The 17,706-nt window shown below is 38.1% G+C and overlaps 2 protein-coding genes across 3 annotated transcripts; one reads left to right on the top strand and one right to left on the bottom strand.

The window, feature by feature from the left end:
- The first annotated feature begins 6,297 nt into the window (after window positions 1-6,297).
- Window positions 6,298-9,276, top strand: INO (Plant-specific transcription factor YABBY family protein). Of its 2 annotated transcripts, none has more exons than XM_077397482.1 (7): window positions 6,298-6,506; window positions 6,621-6,755; window positions 7,249-7,402; window positions 7,489-7,537; window positions 7,662-7,737; window positions 7,866-7,958; window positions 8,912-9,276. In XM_077397482.1, the coding sequence occupies exons 1-7, from the start codon at window positions 6,426-6,428 to the stop codon at window positions 8,987-8,989; spliced, it is 666 nt and encodes a 221-aa protein (XP_077253597.1). In that variant the 5' UTR covers window positions 6,298-6,425; the 3' UTR covers window positions 8,990-9,276. The 2 variants fall into 2 exon arrangements, with proteins under 2 accessions (XP_077253597.1, XP_077253598.1); XM_077397483.1 differs by having other exon boundaries at window positions 6,299-6,506; window positions 7,285-7,402.
- Window positions 9,277-11,314: 2,038 nt separating this feature from the next.
- Window positions 11,315-16,608, bottom strand: LOC143892689 (DNA-directed RNA polymerase subunit 10-like protein). The gene is made up of 4 exons (XM_077397484.1): window positions 16,457-16,608; window positions 13,233-13,291; window positions 11,655-11,749; window positions 11,315-11,565 (listed from the first exon to the last, which is right to left on the bottom strand). Exons 1-4 carry the CDS (start codon window positions 16,490-16,492, stop codon window positions 11,540-11,542), a joined length of 216 nt encoding a protein of 71 aa, XP_077253599.1. The 5' UTR covers window positions 16,493-16,608; the 3' UTR covers window positions 11,315-11,539.
- Between the last annotated feature and the right edge of the window lie 1,098 nt (window positions 16,609-17,706).

The following is a 17,706-nucleotide window of genomic DNA, read 5'->3' as shown; positions in this document are numbered from 1 at the left end:
TAGCTTCCTGGAACAGGCAACATTTGTCCCTTGGGGGAAGAATTACCATAATCAAGACGGCCATGGCGAACATGCCGATGTATTATCTATCCCTTTTCAAAGTTCCGTCTAAAGTGGCTAAGCTTATAGAAAAGCTGCAGAAAGAATTCTTATGGGAAGGATGGAGAGAGGCAGATTGAAACATCTCATGAGATAAAGGTGTGTAGGTTGAAGCCACAAAGTGTGGGCATCGTCAAATCAAATGAAGGAACATATTTCTCTTGGGAAAATGACTTCGGCGGTATTGTGAGGAGGAGGCTCTATGGCACATCATAATTGACGACACTGCATAGCTGCACTAGCAATTACTACGAGCCCTCTGTCCCACACATCTAACTAGCTCGTGTGGTTCACCGGTTCCACTGAAAACTCACATTTGCTGAAGCGGAACATAGTGCGCTTTAGGGGCCGAGCGAGAAACATCTCTTCTTTCATTTCGGTTTATTCACTGATCTGAAACTTGGCACTTGTTTTCTTATTGATAAAAGGAGCGGCGACAGATATTGGGCTGGGGTTGGGGGGATTGGGACTGCAGAGACCCTGGTGTAGGCAAATGTTCTAATGCATGGAAATCTATTTGCAGTACCAGACGTTTCTTCAATCCATACGTTAAAATGTCAATGGGCAAAGGGGAGAAGATGCATCTCTGGATGGACAGCCTCTCCTCTTAGGCCTTCCCTGACCTCTTCCCGTTAGTGACCAGCGGTGAAGCTTGAGTTTGCGATCACAAGGATATAAAATGGACGGGAGAGGAATAGATTGGATAATCAGACTCAGAAGGAAGCTTAGGGATCAGGAGGTAGTCAAACCAGCCCAGCTATTATATCTCCTTGAGTCCCAGTATTGCTCACTGGAGTGTCAGGATCATAGGATTTGGGCTCCAGACACCTCTGGCAGTTTCTGTCCTATCTTTTTTTCATAGGTTGGTGCTCAGTGACTGCCCGAAGCCCAAATAATCCATTTGGCGATCACAGGCCCCCCTTGGGGTGGCTTTTGCTTGGATTGAGGCTCATAGGTGGATAAACGCATGCAATCGCATCAAGAGGCACACAGTATCTATTGCTAGTAGGTGCATCCTTTGCAAGACGACAGAAGAATCTCTGAATGACGTCCTCGTGCATTGTTCCCTTTGGCTTCTCTATGGTCTTCCATAGATCCATCTCAAGAATCCTGCTCTCAAGAATCATGCTTTATTGGCCCAATTCCCCTTCCGGCGGACGGGCCAGTACCTTTGGAGCTTAGTACCGTTTGCTACGACGTGGCTTATTTGGCAAGAGAGAAATGGGAGAATCTTTGAAGACAGAGGTAGAAGTATCACCCGAATCACATTGGAGAATCTTTGGGAGACATTGCATCTTTTTTAGCCTATGAAATGTATTTCATCTAGTGATGGGAACATCTTGTCCCTTTCATCCGATTGTATGGAGGCTCCTAATCAATCAAGTTTTCTTTCAAAATAAAATAAAATCAGGGGTGGACCTGCTAGGAAGCCGTTCGAAGGAAAAAACAGGTTTTGGTGGATACCAGTTTTATTTGAAGTGCTGTATGGTCTCCTGTGAATTGCATGATGTGTCTGGTTTCAAGTACTTAATTTACATGGAAAGAAAAAACTCCATGGAAGAAAAAAGGCAGTGTTGCCGATAAGGGTCCTAGCCAGGATCCCATCTGGTTGGGACGATGCTGTTCTAATTTGGAATATCTGGTGCAAAGCATCAATTCATCCGTCTTTGGTATGAAAGTATTCATAGAAAGTAATATGAAAGGGAGTTCTGTTTGGGATTGAATCTAAAATTCTAGCTAATCCATTTGAGGGACATCATAAGATACGGGGATGCTACGGATTTTGGTTTTGTAATTGTAGTAAGGGAATTGGTAAGGTCTAATTTTTCTATTTGATGAAGGGAAATGATATCAACACTCTGAATGTTTTGATATCACGCTCGACTAGCTTGTCTTTTAGTATTTAAAAGGCTGTCAACAGGTTATTACAGTTCCCAAAAAGCTCTCACAGCCCATTAAATACTAAAAGACAAGCAAGGAGAGCATGGATATCAAAACATTGAAGTGCTGATATCATTTCCCTTGATGAAATAACTGCTAATGGCCATTGAAACTGTGGAACCATGAAATGTGATTTAACAAATTAAACTCCCTGCCAATTCCATGCATTTAGATAATACCCGTCTACATTAGGAGATTTTATATGGTGCCCGGCCGTGAAGAAGTGTGAGCAGTACCACCCTTGGACATTTGATCTAACCACTTTTTTAACAGTCTGTTGTCGGATCAAATATCAAGCGTGGTACTTTTATAGTACGACCTACACTTGACTTCACAGTGGGGCATTGTATAATTTCTCCTAAAGTAAGCATTTAATTCAATTCGGAACAACTATCCCATGTTAAATTGACCCGAGTTCGACCCGACCCGACCCAACCCGAATTTTTAAGCTTAGAAAAAAAGAATTTCATTAAAGATGTCTGGTTGCCCAAACCCTCAATCCGAACTCAACCCAGGTTGGGAAAACTCAACCGAACCCGACCCAACCCAGCTTTTTTTGGGTTCGGGTTGAACCCGACCCGAGTTGCACCCCTACTTGTTCCTCAACAGCTCTGCTCGTAGGTCTTTAGTAGCAGCACGATTCAAGCCAGATTTCTTTAATCATTCTTTGGGAATGGCTCTGTTGATTTCTCCACGAATTTGTTTCCTTAAATCTCTGATGGTTTATAAAGATAAGAGAATGCTGCACTGTAACTATTTTTTTCTTTAATATTCTGGGGACACCAGTGAGCTTTCATCTTCAGGGAATCGATTCTAAGAGCCATTTTTCCTATACTTCTTTTTCTGCATAAGCTATGGATCTAGATCGGTTAAATGGAAGTAGAAAGACAGAGCATATATTCTCTCTCTATAGGGAGAGTGAAGGGGCTCTGTTCGCCAAATCCGTCATGTGAACGACCGTTATCAGCTCAAGCATGGATAACTATGCATTTTGAATCCATGCTGAAAGCTTTCTTTGGACACCTCTAAAAAATGAACATGATTTTGAAGTTAAATATGATTATATTCTATTCACTCACTCGTCATGAGAAGTGGCATTACCCATGCACAGTACGAAGTCAGCTCTTCTCACCCGTTGCTACTATTGTAATACTACCGAAGTTATCATAATTCTCCATAAATCGACCCCGTATATCTCATATATCTTAAATCGACCCCTTTTAACGGAAAATATTAGGGCGTTTGAGTTGTACACTTGTATGGTGTTTAATGGCAGATGAAAACTTTATTCACACGCCCTAACATTTTATGTTAAAAGGGGCCAATTTAAGATATATGGGGGTCTATTTATCACTGCCCTTCTTCTTTTTATTACCACAATATGAAGAATTCTGCTTCAAGTCGCCAAACTCCTTACAATGAAAGCATTGTGTGCCTACTTGAATCTTCACCTGCCTTGGGGACATTTTCCGTATGAAAAAAAGATTAATTTTTTCCTCAATAAGAAATGATATATAGTAGGAGATATTATACGGTAAGTACAATAGGGTACACATACTTGGATGATCTAAACCATTCATTTGTTGGTCACTGCCATAGATAAGCGGCGTCCCAATAATTTCTCTATAGGATGATCCTGATCTAAACCATTCATTTGTAGGTCACTACCGTTGGTAGGCCATGTCCCAATAATTTCTTTATAGGATGCCTTTCGTTTGATGAAGGTTTATGTATCTTCACTTTTTGAAGTGTAGTCTGAGCCAACCAATTTACACCGAATATATGAGAGAGAGAATCATCCGATGGAGAAGATTTTTGGGGCACAGCTTATCGGAGGGGACCAACAAATGAATGGTCTAGATCAGCCATAGGGGGCACTCTAATTGAATAGCTTTGGTCTTCAAAATAGTAGGGTCCACTTGGACAGCTGCCTGCTAGAACTTTTTTCACAGCTTTGGTTAATCACGTGTGCTTTTGTATGTACACTCAAATTGCAATACGAGTGAAGGTATAGGTATTTTTGAAGGCATCAAGAGAAGGGTATTAGGGTCAATCGGTATGAGGACTTTTTGGTACAAAGAGCTAAAATCAGGATGGAGACTGGGTGCATGCCCGCGTGTATTCACATGGTGAGTGGAGAAAGTAGTAACAATGGTGTAAAGAAGTGGTAAGAGAGTAGGTATAAGTAAAGACAAGAGTGCAAATGAAAATGAAAGTGAGGGGTTCCGAAAATTGGAAGAGAAGGTCGAAAAACAGTAAGAAGAAAAGGACACGGTTGGGGTTTGGGTTTTGTATGTATGTGTATGTGTTTGTGTGTGTGTGGAGAGAGAGAGAGAGAGAGAGAGAGAGAGAGAGAGAGAGAGAGAGAGAGAGAGAGAGAGAGAGAGCAACACTACAATTGGTCAAATTTAATTTAATAAACCCACTGCAGGAAAGACAATGGATTGGCATAATATCATGGCCCCAAAAAGGCCCTGCATTCCTTCTTCAAAGTGCCTTCTAGAAACATCCACTTCTTTCAAAACAGGAAACTTGACTGCTCCCTAACTTTCACACAGACCCCAAGAGAGAGAGATGTGAATTCGCTGCATTCCCTTGTTTAGTAAACAGACAACCTAGAACAATGAGAGACAGGTGTGATTACACAAAATCTACATAAGCATGCATGTAATATAAATACACACATGCTACGGTAACATTTATAGAGAGAGAGAGAAAGGTTATCACACAATATACACATACATGCATGCACTATACATACACATACATACTACTCTATATAATTGTAGAGAGAAAGAGAGAGGTTGTCGCCATGGCTTTAAATTTCCGTTTCGGTCCCAATTGGCCGAAATCCGGTAATAGAAAAAAGAAGTAATATTTATTGGGAAATGATTTCAGCGCTCCAATATTTTGATAAACATGCACTCACTTGTTTGTCGTGTAGTATTGAAAGGGTTTTAAGAGCTTTTTGAGAACTATAATATCGTCTGACATCTCTTTAAATACTACACGACAAACAAGTGGAACACGTGTTTATCAAAACACTGGAAGGCAGAAATCATTTCCCTATTTATTATATCCGAAATTTCGGCTGAAATTTAGTAAGAAATTTCGGATGTCATAAAATTTCTGTTTCGGTTTCAACCCTCAATTTCGGATTTTGGCCAAAATTTAAAACCATGGTTATCACACAATAGTAGTTACGTACACACATGCATGCACTATACATACACATACATACTGCTCTATATAATTGTAGAGAGAGAGAGAGAGAGAGAGAGAGAGAGAGAGAGAGAGAGAGAGAGAAGAGAGATGCGAATTCACTACATTCCGTAGCTTAGGAAATAAACAAAAGGAAAGAACGATTAGATAGAGAGAGAGAGAGGGGGGGGGGGGGGTGTTTACCACACGATATACCATACATGTATGCACTGAGATTACATAATACTAACTCTAAATATTTGTAGAGAGAGAGGGAGAGAGCATATACAAGGACACGTGTGTACATATTCAGACACCAACACTATTTAAATGAGAGAATCTTGTTTTTGAGAAGTGAACAAGAACAAAAACTGCACATTTATTGTTTGGAAACGAACAAGAACAAAGAAGCATTCAAGAAACTTGAGAGAGAGAGAGAGAGAGAGAGAGAGAGAGAGAGAGAGAGAGAGAGACGGCCCTTCGTTGATGGCAGTCGGCATAAATACGGGAAAACAACAGATGAAGCAAATCAGCAGATTAGTACTAGTCCTTTTCCCATGAAAATCTGACTTTCAGCAACCTTAGACACTGATACAGTTTTTGGTGTTTGAGTATTTTAAGCCATTATAAGTAATTATTTCCTATATGTAGTACCTTTGATTTTCAATGGTGTGACTCAAGTAGTGCTGAAACCTCGGAAAATAAGAAACATACCTTTTTTACATCCATCATCAATGCAAAATAAACTTATTTATAGATAACCAAGGTTAAGGCAACACTCAGATTCATGCAATTTTAATTTAATCAGCACTGCAACCATTCCTAACATTTCCAAATGGGCCATTCAAAAAATAACAAAATACCCTTTTCTCTTGTTTAAAAGACCTGAACAACTCCATGAACCCTTCTATAATCATCTCAAACAAGACCCACTATATAAAAACTAAAGGGCATCATTGTAATAAGCATAAAAATTCTTGGATGTTTTTGTAATTTGTCAAAGTACTTACAACATTCTCAATATTTGTTCCTCGGATATCATAAATGACAATCATCTTTTCAACCAAACAAAAAAACACAAGAAAAATACTCAACTCTATAAATCTCCTTTCCCACCATCAAACATATCCAAGACCTTATTGAGTTATTTTCATATTTCATAGTCCATCTTTCATTTGAAGAAAATGTCTACATGCAACAACTTTCTTGAACCTCCAGAGCAGCTTTGCTATGTTCAGTGCAGTTTTTGCACCACCATTCTACTGGTAAACATGTCACCTCTCCTTCATCAATGGATCATATGGACATTCAAGCACTTGATGTGAGTTCTATTTAGTCACAAACTTTTATTTTCTTTTTTGGGGGGCTATGAAATACAGGTGAGTGTCCCATGTAGCAGCTTACTGAAGATGGTTACTGTTAGATGTGGTCATTGCACCAGTCTTCTATCTGTTAACATGATGAGAGCTTCATTTGTTCCTCTTCAACTTCTTGCTTCCCTACACAATGATGAGGTAACTAGTCATCAGGGTGTTCCAGAATTTTCATTATTTACCAGGTTTTCTACTCATGTACTGAGCATTTTGGGTTTACTATTGCTGCTTGTTTCTCCTGATTTTAGAATTTTATTTAAAGTGAAAATGATGTAAGAGTTCATCAAAATCTTCATTAGGTAAGCACCCAACACCCCCCCTCCCCACACACACACACACACACCACCACCACCACCACCACTATAAGTTTATAACTAATAGGTAATCTTCTACTTACGTTAATTTTTTTTAGTTAATTTTTTTTTTGAGCTTTAAAAAACAGTTACTTGATTCCTTTTTATTAATTTTCTTTACAAATTTTTTTGAGCTTGTTTTCTTCCAGAAATACCTCTTCGGCTCTTCCTATCTGTTACAAAGCAACTCTAGACTACTAGTTTTCGTATTAGTAGAATATTCATTTAGGGCCTCTTTGGATAACACCAAAATAGGTCTTTATTTGGAACTATTCCATCAGGATCCTATTCATGAAAAGCAAAGTTTGGCAATGCAGCAAATGGGAGAACAATTCACAGACACACCTCAAAAGTCTTGTGTTGGACACAGTCCATTGACGCCTTCTTTCGATGACAATGAAGAGATGGACCCCGTTATCCCCATCGTCAATAAACGTAAGTTTTTTAAGTTTATAAACTCAAAACCATGACTTTGTTTAAGATTACTCATACTTTGAAAACTCGGCTGAGACCTCCTACAGCACCAGAGAAGCGGCAAAGAGCTCCATCCGCTTATAATCGCTTCATAAGGTAATAATCCTCATCTTAATTTTCCACCCACTCCACATTAATCACAAAATTCTCCTAATCAAATAATATAATCGGGACTAATCAACCTCAACCATAGTGATAAAAATTTGTGAAATTATTGCAGAGAGGAGATCAAGAGGCTCAAGGCTAGAGAGCCCAACATAACCCACAAGGAAGCTTTTAGCACAGCTGCTAAAAATGTAACGTTTTCTTCTGGTTGCATGAGATAATTTGATTACTTTTACAAGGTGGAGAAAAGGAAATTGCTGTTTTGGGTGGAATATACACAGACTTTTCTTCTTGCTTGACTGACTTTGACTGTTTGCAGTGGGCCTATTTCCCTCGTATTCAGTATAAAGGAGATGGAGAAAGCTGCAGTCAGGGAGAGGGAAAGTTGACAAGAGATGGAGATGTTGATGAGGTGAAATTAAGAGAGTCAGCTTCCATTTCTCACACCATATGTGGAAACTAACCTTAGAATAGAAATGAAAAAACACCCTGGTTCTTTTCCAAAAATTAAAATGTCTTTGATGAAACAAAATCAACAATGAACTTTTAAAAACCATTCATATTTAGTGGGGCATGATAGTATGGGGTGCAATTATCTAAGAGTTCTCACAAAGTGCAATGGTGGGACCCATCCTGTAAGCATCATCAAGACCATTCATCTGGCAAGGCCCATTGTGGAGATTCCATAGCCCGAAAATTCTACACATTGAATTGTCTTAGCCATCCGGTCAGTGGCCTCAAACGAATGGGCTAGTTACGATAATTTGGCAAGTACAAATTTCATGCTATGACATCTCTGTGGCGGGACCCATCAGATGAATGGTCCAGATAAGTCCAGTCACAGCCCCCACATCCAACCTTTCAGTGTTCAAACAAATTCTGGAATTATTGCTTCTTTAGGTTGATCATCTGCTTCTGGACAGTCTGGATCGGCTAATATAGTAATATGTATAAGCTTAAGCACAAGGTAAGCTGTTTAATTGACAATAATATGTTACAATGAAGTGAAACAATTCAGTGCAACTTGATTGGACCATATTATGGTGCAACTTCCATTTGTTATAGAAAGACTGATCATCGATCTAGACCGTCCATTTAGTGGACTCGCTGTTGAGGATCAATGTAAAAGAAATACATTTATCAGATGATCCTAATTGTGTGGATTGTGGCCTTCGATTTAGACTTAAATCAAAGAAAATTCAAACAAAGGGGGTGGAAATGCAATCATTTATAGGAAAAGACGAGCAAAAGGGGGTGGAAATATCATTTACCTAAAACTTAATATGTGGCTATCTTTATAATCATTTATGTCTTTTCAGGGTTTTTGCCATTGATATGGGTGTATGGTGTTTTTGTACATTACAGGTGGAAATACGAAGCCAGGGTTTTCGTGAAAGGAAGGCATCGAGGCATTCCCTATGCGTAGAGATACCCTTTGAATGAAGTTTGCTTTTTGCAATCACCAAAGGAGGGAAATTGTTCCTCTTTAGGGTTAGGGTGTCTTACATTGCCTTCTGGATACAATTAAGTGCTGATAGAGACTCCTGTTTTTTTACTCATTTGAGAAGTAGTAGAGTTGTTATTTCTTAATGTGTGTTTTGTTTTCTGAGGTAGAAGGGTGCATGTTTATGGAAGAATATCAGAAGAAAGTAAATTTTCTCTTGTTTACCGTTTTGGGTTTTCTTGGAAACATGATCTAAGATCAAGACAAAGCTCAGAACTTGATTGTGTGGGTTTGGCCTATTGTGTTGGAAGTCCATGAACATTACCCATTCAGTTCATTGTAGTTTCAAAGTTCAAGTGCACGTGTCACAGAGAGAGAGAGAGTGTGTGTGCGCGTGCGCGCGCGTGTGAGAGAGAGTGAGTGTGCGTGCGCGAGAGAGAGAGAGAGAGAGACAAATTATCACTAATAGTAAAGTCACTTTCATAATCAATGGTAAAAGGCAATTTTTGGGTCCCACAAATGGATGTGTATATAAGATCAAGACCGCTAATCTTGTAGAATATCATGAGACGCCACAGGGTATATGAAGGACCAGTAGTACCCCATACTAGCCATTTATCAAGGCTTTGCATCAGTTTGTTATTCACAATTCCCATAAGCTCTATTGGGTTAGAAAGCGTTTGGATGCGCATAATTTGATTGCAGAACATAACTAAAGAGCTCAGTGGAATGGGGTTCTTCATGGTTCTTCAGCCTTAAGGAAGACCTTCATAGAGTCCTTGCCCCTTTCAACTTGGGGCTGTGCCTTTTTTGCCCTGGAAAGTTTCACCACTACTTTGAAGTGGTGAAACTTTCTTTTCTCCCCTTCTACAAACATGAGGCGCTGGAGAAAGAAACGCAAATTCATAAAGACGGGAGAGGAGTGAAGAACTGCGCACGTTTGTCGCAATGGACCTTGAGTTGTGCCGAGCCTTAACCCACCAACCTTCGCCTCTCAAAAACAAAGCTACCCTCATCTCATGAAAAGTAATAAAAAATACTCCAGTCTAATGGAAATTGGCCAAATAAGGGTATTTTGCGCAAATAGGGGTATTTTGATAATTTTCTATGCGAATATATTTCTGTTGTTTTTCATGAGATAATGTGCTTAAATCATTCTTTCATGAGATGTGCAATTTTTATTTATTTTCTGAGATAGGGATATTTTCGTTATTTTATGAGCTATTTTATCATTTTTCATGAGAGAGATTTTCTATGAAGTATAAGTTATTTTTTTTATCATTTCCATGAGACATGACCACTTTCTGTAGTAGGGCCTGGAGTTACTTCCTAGGCCATCTTATGCTGTAGCTATATGGGACTCCTGGCCCCTTCTTTATGTATATACACTTTGAATATAAATACAATTGGCCATCTTTCCAAAAACAAAAAAATGACCAGTTTGTTCATTTTTTATGAGATTGGGAATGTTTTGGTCAATTATTTTTTTAGGATTAGGGTTTTTGGTAATTTTTCATGAGATAGGGCCACTTCATTTTTCATTAGATGTGACACCCTTTGGATACCTCCCATTTTGTATTTGGATTTGGAATTGAGTTTTGAATACAAATTGAATAGATCCGGCAGCTCATGTAGAGGGAGATAGAGAGTGAAGGGGGTACTTCCTAGTGGACGGGAGAGGTAGAGGAGCAAAGAGGGTGAAGGACACTACCACATCTGTGGATATCCAATTTCTTATTTCCACAGCAAATTTAGAAATCTGATTTTTTTCACTATCAGCTGCTGAATCAGAAATCCAAGAATTTGATCCGATCCAAATTACAATGCAAAAAGGGCTGCAAATGTGAGAAATCAAAATCAAAATCTTCTCGGCATCCAAACAGGCCCTAGCAGATTTGCTCAAAGAGGACCAACATGTAGAGCTTCTGATTCCAACATACTTGCTTCAAGATTATAAAACAGGCTTTGTTTCTTTCTAGAAAACAAGCAAACCCCCAATAATTTGCAAACCAGTTTTTTTTTTTTTTTTTTGATAATGTGGAAACCAGTTGATGAATTATATTCATTTCAACCAAATTATTTTTTCCAGAGGCCATGGCTAGCCTCTAGTAAAAGTGGATACTTCCTCATTGCACTGAATTAGCTAGCTAATCCATCACCATAGAAAGAAATGATGGGTGATCGAGATCCAACCATAGATTTGCTAAGATACGTACATAGAAGGTGTGGCCCCCACATCTTCCACCAAACAAATGCCTCTTTTTTTCAACGAAGGAAATTTAACTAAAAAAAGAGAGAAACGAAACACCAAACACAATCAATCCTTCACAAAACCAACTAGACGATCATAATCTATATAATGTAATTAGTTCTTGTAATAAAAAGGTTGTGAAAGGCTCTTCTTCAGTTCACCATGCTTCCAACATTTTTATACAATGAGTGAGATCACACTTCTACAACTATCAATTGCGTTACAGATGTGAGGCATCATACCTGTTTAGTAAAAAAACCCCTTTGATAAGTATCATCAGCAGCAGCGCTACATATTATCAACTGGTCTCATTTTTCTCCAGAGCTGTAACAGGAGCATGCATGGGTTGTTATACACTGTATATAGATAGAAATGAAATGAGACAGGAAGAGTGAGGGAAGAGGATTGATTACTGTTGTAATTGAGGAGCTTCTCGATGAGGTCGACATGAGTCATGAGCATGCGACGGCAGCAATATCTGACCAACCCTAACGCGTCCAGAGCATCCCTGTCATTTTTTGAAAGGAAAAATGAATTTTACTGAAGTAGCAAAGAAAGGCAAATGTACGAGCTATTTCATGATGAGCAAAGCCTACAAACATTCAAGGTTAAAACTTTCTTGGCAAAACCCTCAAAGGGTGCTTCCTAAATGATATGTCAAGGTTGGGTTGTTTCTAGCAGCTCATTTGTGGTGTGTGTTTGCCGTTCTTTTGAAATCAAGACTGTATTGGAACCATCTCTCTATTCTGAAACTGCTAAGGATGGTCTTTCCGGAAGAGGATTTCTATCGACAAAAAGGGTTAGGATCATCAGATAAATGGTAGGCCCCATGGCAAACTCATAGTGGGCAACTAAATCAATGGACCCCATCAAGGCCATGACAATGCAAATCAATTTGGTGGAGATTTTACTAGCATTTCTGTAAATACATATAGAATGCTAATATTGGCTGATGAAACAGTTCCACTTCCATAAGCTTCCAGAAGAATGACTAAATACAATTGAAGTTATCGCCCCAAAAAAGGAATAAAATTTTAAAGTTTTCAATTGAGAAAACATCTGATGATGAACAAATTACTCTCATCTAAATTTCCATGTAAAAATAACCCAATAAAAGGCAACTAACTTGAAAATAAGTGCCCTCAACTCGTTTTTCATTTTTCCGCCTAAGGTTAAGTGCCTAACCAATAAATAACATGATTGCCATCCCCTTAATGTTTGATACTCCAAATGGAGTCAGCCCACATATCTCCTTACCAGTGACTGAAATGATGAAAATGATGTCCAAAACATGGAGAGAGAAATAGACTGTGTCATCCAAAACAAATATGGTATCACAGTAAATGGTTTGCTGTGTATTGGATTTTGCAGTGTCCAATGTGTTCTGTATTTACAATAATGAAACCACTCAAAAAGCGAGTGCCTATGATGCAAAGTTGCAAACTGCACTCGAGAGACTCAATGTTTGATGTATTCATAATTCAGACGAGTTAAAGAAGATTTGATTGACTTGGAAGGGCAAAACACGGACTCGAACATATTTGATACTGAGAGTTTTTAAACAATGTGTGTATTGGACGGCCCTATCTTTCCAACGAAAAATTAAGGGCAGTTAGAAGTACCAGCAAGAACCACTATTTCGAGGATCCAACCCTATAATGGTAAAGTAATACCCAAAAAAATTGTTTTCTATTAAATGATCATATTTCCCAACCATTATGATTCAAGATAATTAAAAAAACATTAATGATAAAAAATAAAATATTTTTGTAGGATGTAAATTTTACAGTTTAGAAAATTTTTAAAAATGCAAAAATGTCAAAAATGTCAAAAGATAAGGAGTGTCCACTATAGGATATTTTGGTGAATTTGTACGGCCCAGAAGAATAATGGATTGGATTGTCAGCTCACTAGACATCACTTGTACATACACACACACAGAGAGAGAGAGAGAGAGAGAGAGAGAGAGAGAGAGAGAGCATCATTCTCACCCTTCAGAGTAATCAGCCTGGAGAAGATCAAGATAGGTATCCCATTTGTTACCGATCACCTACGACAACCAATTCAAGAAAAGAAACAAGAGAAAAATTAGATACAACTCAAAACCCTAGAAGAAAAAGAGTAGGGAAAAGAACTATCCATCTGGCTGAGAAAATGATATGGGCAGTGCAAGGTAGAGTCATGGTGGTAGTGGCGTGTGTGGTTTCTAAGTAGCCGTGTTAGTTGTGTGTGTGGTTAGTAAGTATAGTTATGTAAAGTGGAGTCATTGTGGCAGCGATGTGCGGTGACAGAAGTAGTGGTGTTAGGTGATGGTAGTCGTGCACTGTGCATGTGCCAAGTGGCATGTTTGTATTTAAAATACTATTACCTAGTGGAATGAAGAAGAGAATTTTGCAACAAATAAATAAACTTCGTTTTGGGAGAGTCATGGCTCCTCTCAAATTGAACTGTTAGGAGGTCCGGTTGCCTCGAATCAACCTTTGTCTCTCCCTCTTTTCTATATTTTATTTTGTTTCTTTGTGTTACAGCCAGTTAGGGACACAACAATCGATCCTACGCCATGGATGTATCTTGGGAGATTTTGGATTCGATACATGATGATTTTCGAAAGATCAAAGCATTTGTTTTGAAATTGATGGAAGGACAGCGATGATTTGTGGAAGGATTGAACAGAATTAGTATAGTGATCGAAGAAATGCGCAGATATAAAGAAAAGAATAATCTTGAAAATGTTGATGCTTGGGTCCAGAAAGGTGCAAGAATTGATGGCAACAAAGATGGTTTAATTGAACATGCTGTCAAGGAACATATTGTTTTTTTTTCCGCAATTCGATCATTCCATCATTTCTATGCAGCTCTATGAAAAATCATATTTCTTTCCATCTTTGATCAAAATAAATTTTGAAGGTGGGGTTTGAATGATCGTGACCACTACTTTTTAAGAACATAAAAGGTTAATGTCAATTATGTTGTTCACAAAAATTATGCCCAGTAAGATTTGAGACCCTAGTGGAATAAATTATGTTACCCACTACTTAGATCGCTTCACAAACGCAAATCTTGAGAACAAGGTCGTTTCAAGGGAAGGAAAAGGGTACGGGCAGTGTGTAGATTCATGGTGGTAGTGGTGTGTGGTTTCTAAGTAGTGGTGCTAGTTGTGTGGGTGGTTATCAAGTATTGTTATGTAACATGGAGTCATTGTGACAGTGGTGTGTGGTTACTAAGTAGTGGTGTAAGATGTAGTGTGAGACATTTATGATGGTTTTCAACAGGAGTTTAGTTAAGTGTCATGGGTTGTATGCATGTACAATAGGGGAAGTCGGTTAAGGTCGTTTTGTTACTAGTGGTTGCATTGTGCATGTGCCAAGTGGCATGTTTGTATTTAAAATGGTATCAACAAATGGAATGAAGAAGATAATTTTGCAACAAAGAAACTTTGTTTCAGGAGAGTCATGGTTCCTCTCGAATTGAACCGTTAGGAGGTCCGGTTACCTCAACTCAACCATGTACAGTAGTGGTAGTCGGTTAAGGCAGTTTCGGTACCAGTTGTTGCATTTGCATGGGCCAAGTGGCATGTTTGTATTTAAAATACTATCATCTAATGGAATGAAGAAGAGAATTTTGCAACAAAGAAAGAACCTTTGTTTCAGGAGTCATGGTTCTTCTCGGATCGAGTTTGAACCATTAGGAGGTCCGGTTGCCTTGAATCAACCTTTCTCTCCCCCTCTTTTCTATCTTTTATTTTGTTTATTTGTGTTACGGCCAATTAGGCACATAACATAATAGCACTAAAAATGATCTAATGGGAGAAGAAAAGAACAAATGATTGACAGATACCAGAAAAGTTGAAAATGATCTAAATATCTACAAAGAGTATGGAAACTGAATGCACCCCATCCAGCTGAAGAAATAGAAGATAAAACATAAAAAGCAATCCCAGATTCCAGTTAAAAAGAAAAAGAAGAAGAAAAAATGTTCTGTTTTTCGACAATAAATATAAGAGCCGCTAGAGAAACTAGATGTGATATTGAAGAGCAATGAATTACATTCGAAACAAGTTACACCCGAAAAATTAGATACGAACTCAAAGCCCTAGAGAGTAGGAAAAATTGTAATCAATCTGCTTGAAGAAAAGGCAACAAAAGCACCAAAAATATATCAAACAGAATAACACAAAACAATTTTCGATAGATATCATAAAAAATAAAGACTAAACAAAATATCCACAAACAGTAGGGAAACCCCTGCACTACATCCGGATGAAGAAATATACGACAGAACAAAAATACCCATCCCATTTTCGAGAGCAAGTGAAAAAAAAATAACTTTTTTTTTGTTTTTTTATAAAAAATATGACAGGTGCAAGAGAAGCTGGATGCCAATACTGAAACCCACGCAAAAATACCGCCAATGAGTTACACTCACATTAACTTAAGGCTCCGTTTCTTTCGATGTAAAATGTACGTAGAACAAATTCTATGCTCATTTTTTATGCTAAGGCTCCCTTTCTTTCGAGGTAAAATGGAAGTAAAACAAATTTTTAAGTGTAAAAATGGAAATATAAATTTGTTTTTATGCCCATTTTACGTAGAAAGAAACGGACCCTAAGTAAAAATAACAGGGAAGAAAAATGACCGTACAGGGGGGGGGGGGGGAGAGTTCTGGTGTATTAGCCCCTCAAAACAGTATAAAACGAAGAGATTGACCTCCAAACCCTAACTAAAATCAGGACAACAAGCTTCAATCCAAATCCCCGAAGAAAAACACAGAGGAAAGAGAATCAAACACACTCAATGTCTTAAAGAAATCCTTGATTGATACAAGATTTTAAAAAATAGAATTCAAAGTCCCCTAAAACCCTAGAAAAATTAGAGACTGGTCTAAAATAAGTTCTCCTGTATTAATCCCCCAAAAACAGTAGAAACCCTAGAAATTGACCTCCAAAAAACCTAACTAAAATCAGGACAACGAGCTGCAATCCAAATCGCCAAAGAAAAACACAGAAAAAGGATAATCAAACACACTCAATGTCCTGAAGAAATCCTTGATTAATAAAAGATTTAAAAAAAAAAAAATTCTAACTCGCCTAAAACCCTAGAAAAATTGTAGACTGGTCTAAACCGAAAAAAGGCAAACGAAGAAAAATCAAGCATCTTTGGATCCTTCTAAACAAAATTATAAAATCACAAACCCTAGAATACTTTGTAGAAATTACCTTCCCGCAGGTGAAGCATCGAACGGGAATAATCATCTTTCTCTATGCCCTAATAGTCTCAAATTCTTTTTCCAGTTTCATGACCAAAAACAACACTAGTTATAATGACCAAAATAACCCCATAGAATCCGACCACGAAATCTTCCATATTATACTATCAAAATGACACCATATTTTAATAGTTGCACAAACTCAGCCCGTCTTTTCTTTTTAAATTGGCTTCTGACTTGTGAGAGCCTTTTAGGACGGCTCTTTAAATGATGAAAGACAAGATGACTTAGTGCAGTTACAAAAACATGGCTGTGCTGATATCATTTCTTTATATTTTTAGGGAATTGGATGTTTGGATGAAGGGATTTTACTTCCTAGAAAAAAAATCTTTCCTCGGAATTTGATTAACTCATTTATCAAGGATTTTTATTCCTAATTTTAAATTTTCTTTAAAAAATAGAGAAAACAATCATGCATGTTATTTTCTTTTTCTAAAAAAGAAAAGAAAAGAAAAAACCCTAAGGGGCCGTTTATATATGCGGATTTTAGAATCCAAGTTTTTAGTTTGAAAACAGTGTTAAGCTGGTTCATGATCTGGCTGTTGTATGCTGTCCCAGCAGCGTTTCTTGGATTTTAAGTAAGAAAATCAGGTTTTAGAAATCCAAGAAACACTGTTGGGACAGCATACAACAGCCAGATCATGAACCCTGTTTTACACTGTTTTCAAACTAAAAATCTGGATTCTAAAATCCGGGTATCCAAACAGCCTCTAATGTTCTTAAACATTATCATTTGTATATTCACCCGGTGTTTGAGAAAAAAAAAATGAGAAAATGCACTAATCTTATGAAACACTGTCATTTGTATCATATCTCTCATGTAGCAGAAGTGGCTCGCCAAGTTGCTTGGGTACGATTATGAGTTGATTTATAAGTATAGGCTAAAAACTTTAGTCGCAGATACTCTCTTGAAAAGAAAGAGGATCCAATGACTTTTTAGTGGCTTTGTCCCAACCACAACCCTCCAGCCTCGAGTCATAACTCGTAAGGCAAGAGTGAAAAATTAACTAAGGAGTTGAAGGTTAATAAGGGATCTCATGCGAGGTAGTCGTGGTCGGGGCACATGGATGTTCCATAGATGAGGGGGCAAGATGGATATTCCATACATGGCATCTTGTTGTGAGCCCCATAAAGTTTTGCCTTGTGATTGCCGCCATCACAAGGCAAAACTTTATTCCTTATTGTTGTAGAAAGATTCAA

This window comes from Tasmannia lanceolata, unplaced genomic scaffold, assembly GCF_043159265.1.
Source record: "Tasmannia lanceolata isolate RefF3 unplaced genomic scaffold, GAP_Taslan_0.1 ptg000015l, whole genome shotgun sequence".
Classification (NCBI taxonomy): Eukaryota; Viridiplantae; Streptophyta; class Magnoliopsida; order Canellales; family Winteraceae; genus Tasmannia; species Tasmannia lanceolata.
The sequence above is the reverse complement of the archived record's forward strand: the minus strand, read 5'-3'. Positions and strand labels throughout refer to the sequence as shown.

What these genes read in the sequence shown, in the direction of transcription:
- INO (XM_077397482.1), top strand. Translation starts at nt 6,426, where the DNA reads ATGTCTACATGCAACAACTTTCTTGAACCTCCAGAGCAGCTTTGCTAT. An exon ending in TATCCCCATCGTCAATAAAC is followed by an intron (nt 7,403 to 7,488) that starts GTAAGTTTTTTA and finishes GACCTCCTACAG; the next exon opens with CACCAGAGAAGCGGCAAAGA. An exon ending in GCTTATAATCGCTTCATAAG is followed by an intron (nt 7,538 to 7,661) that starts GTAATAATCCTC and finishes AAATTATTGCAG; the next exon opens with AGAGGAGATCAAGAGGCTCA.
- LOC143892689 (XM_077397484.1), bottom strand. Translation starts at nt 16,492, where the DNA reads ATGATTATTCCCGTTCGATGCTTCACCTGCGGGAAG. An exon ending in GATGCTTCACCTGCGGGAAG is followed by an intron (nt 13,292 to 16,456) that starts GTAATTTCTACA and finishes TGGTTGTCGTAG; the next exon opens with GTGATCGGTAACAAATGGGA. An exon ending in CAGGCTGATTACTCTGAAGG is followed by an intron (nt 11,750 to 13,232) that starts GTGAGAATGATG and finishes AAAAAATGACAG; the next exon opens with GGATGCTCTGGACGCGTTAG.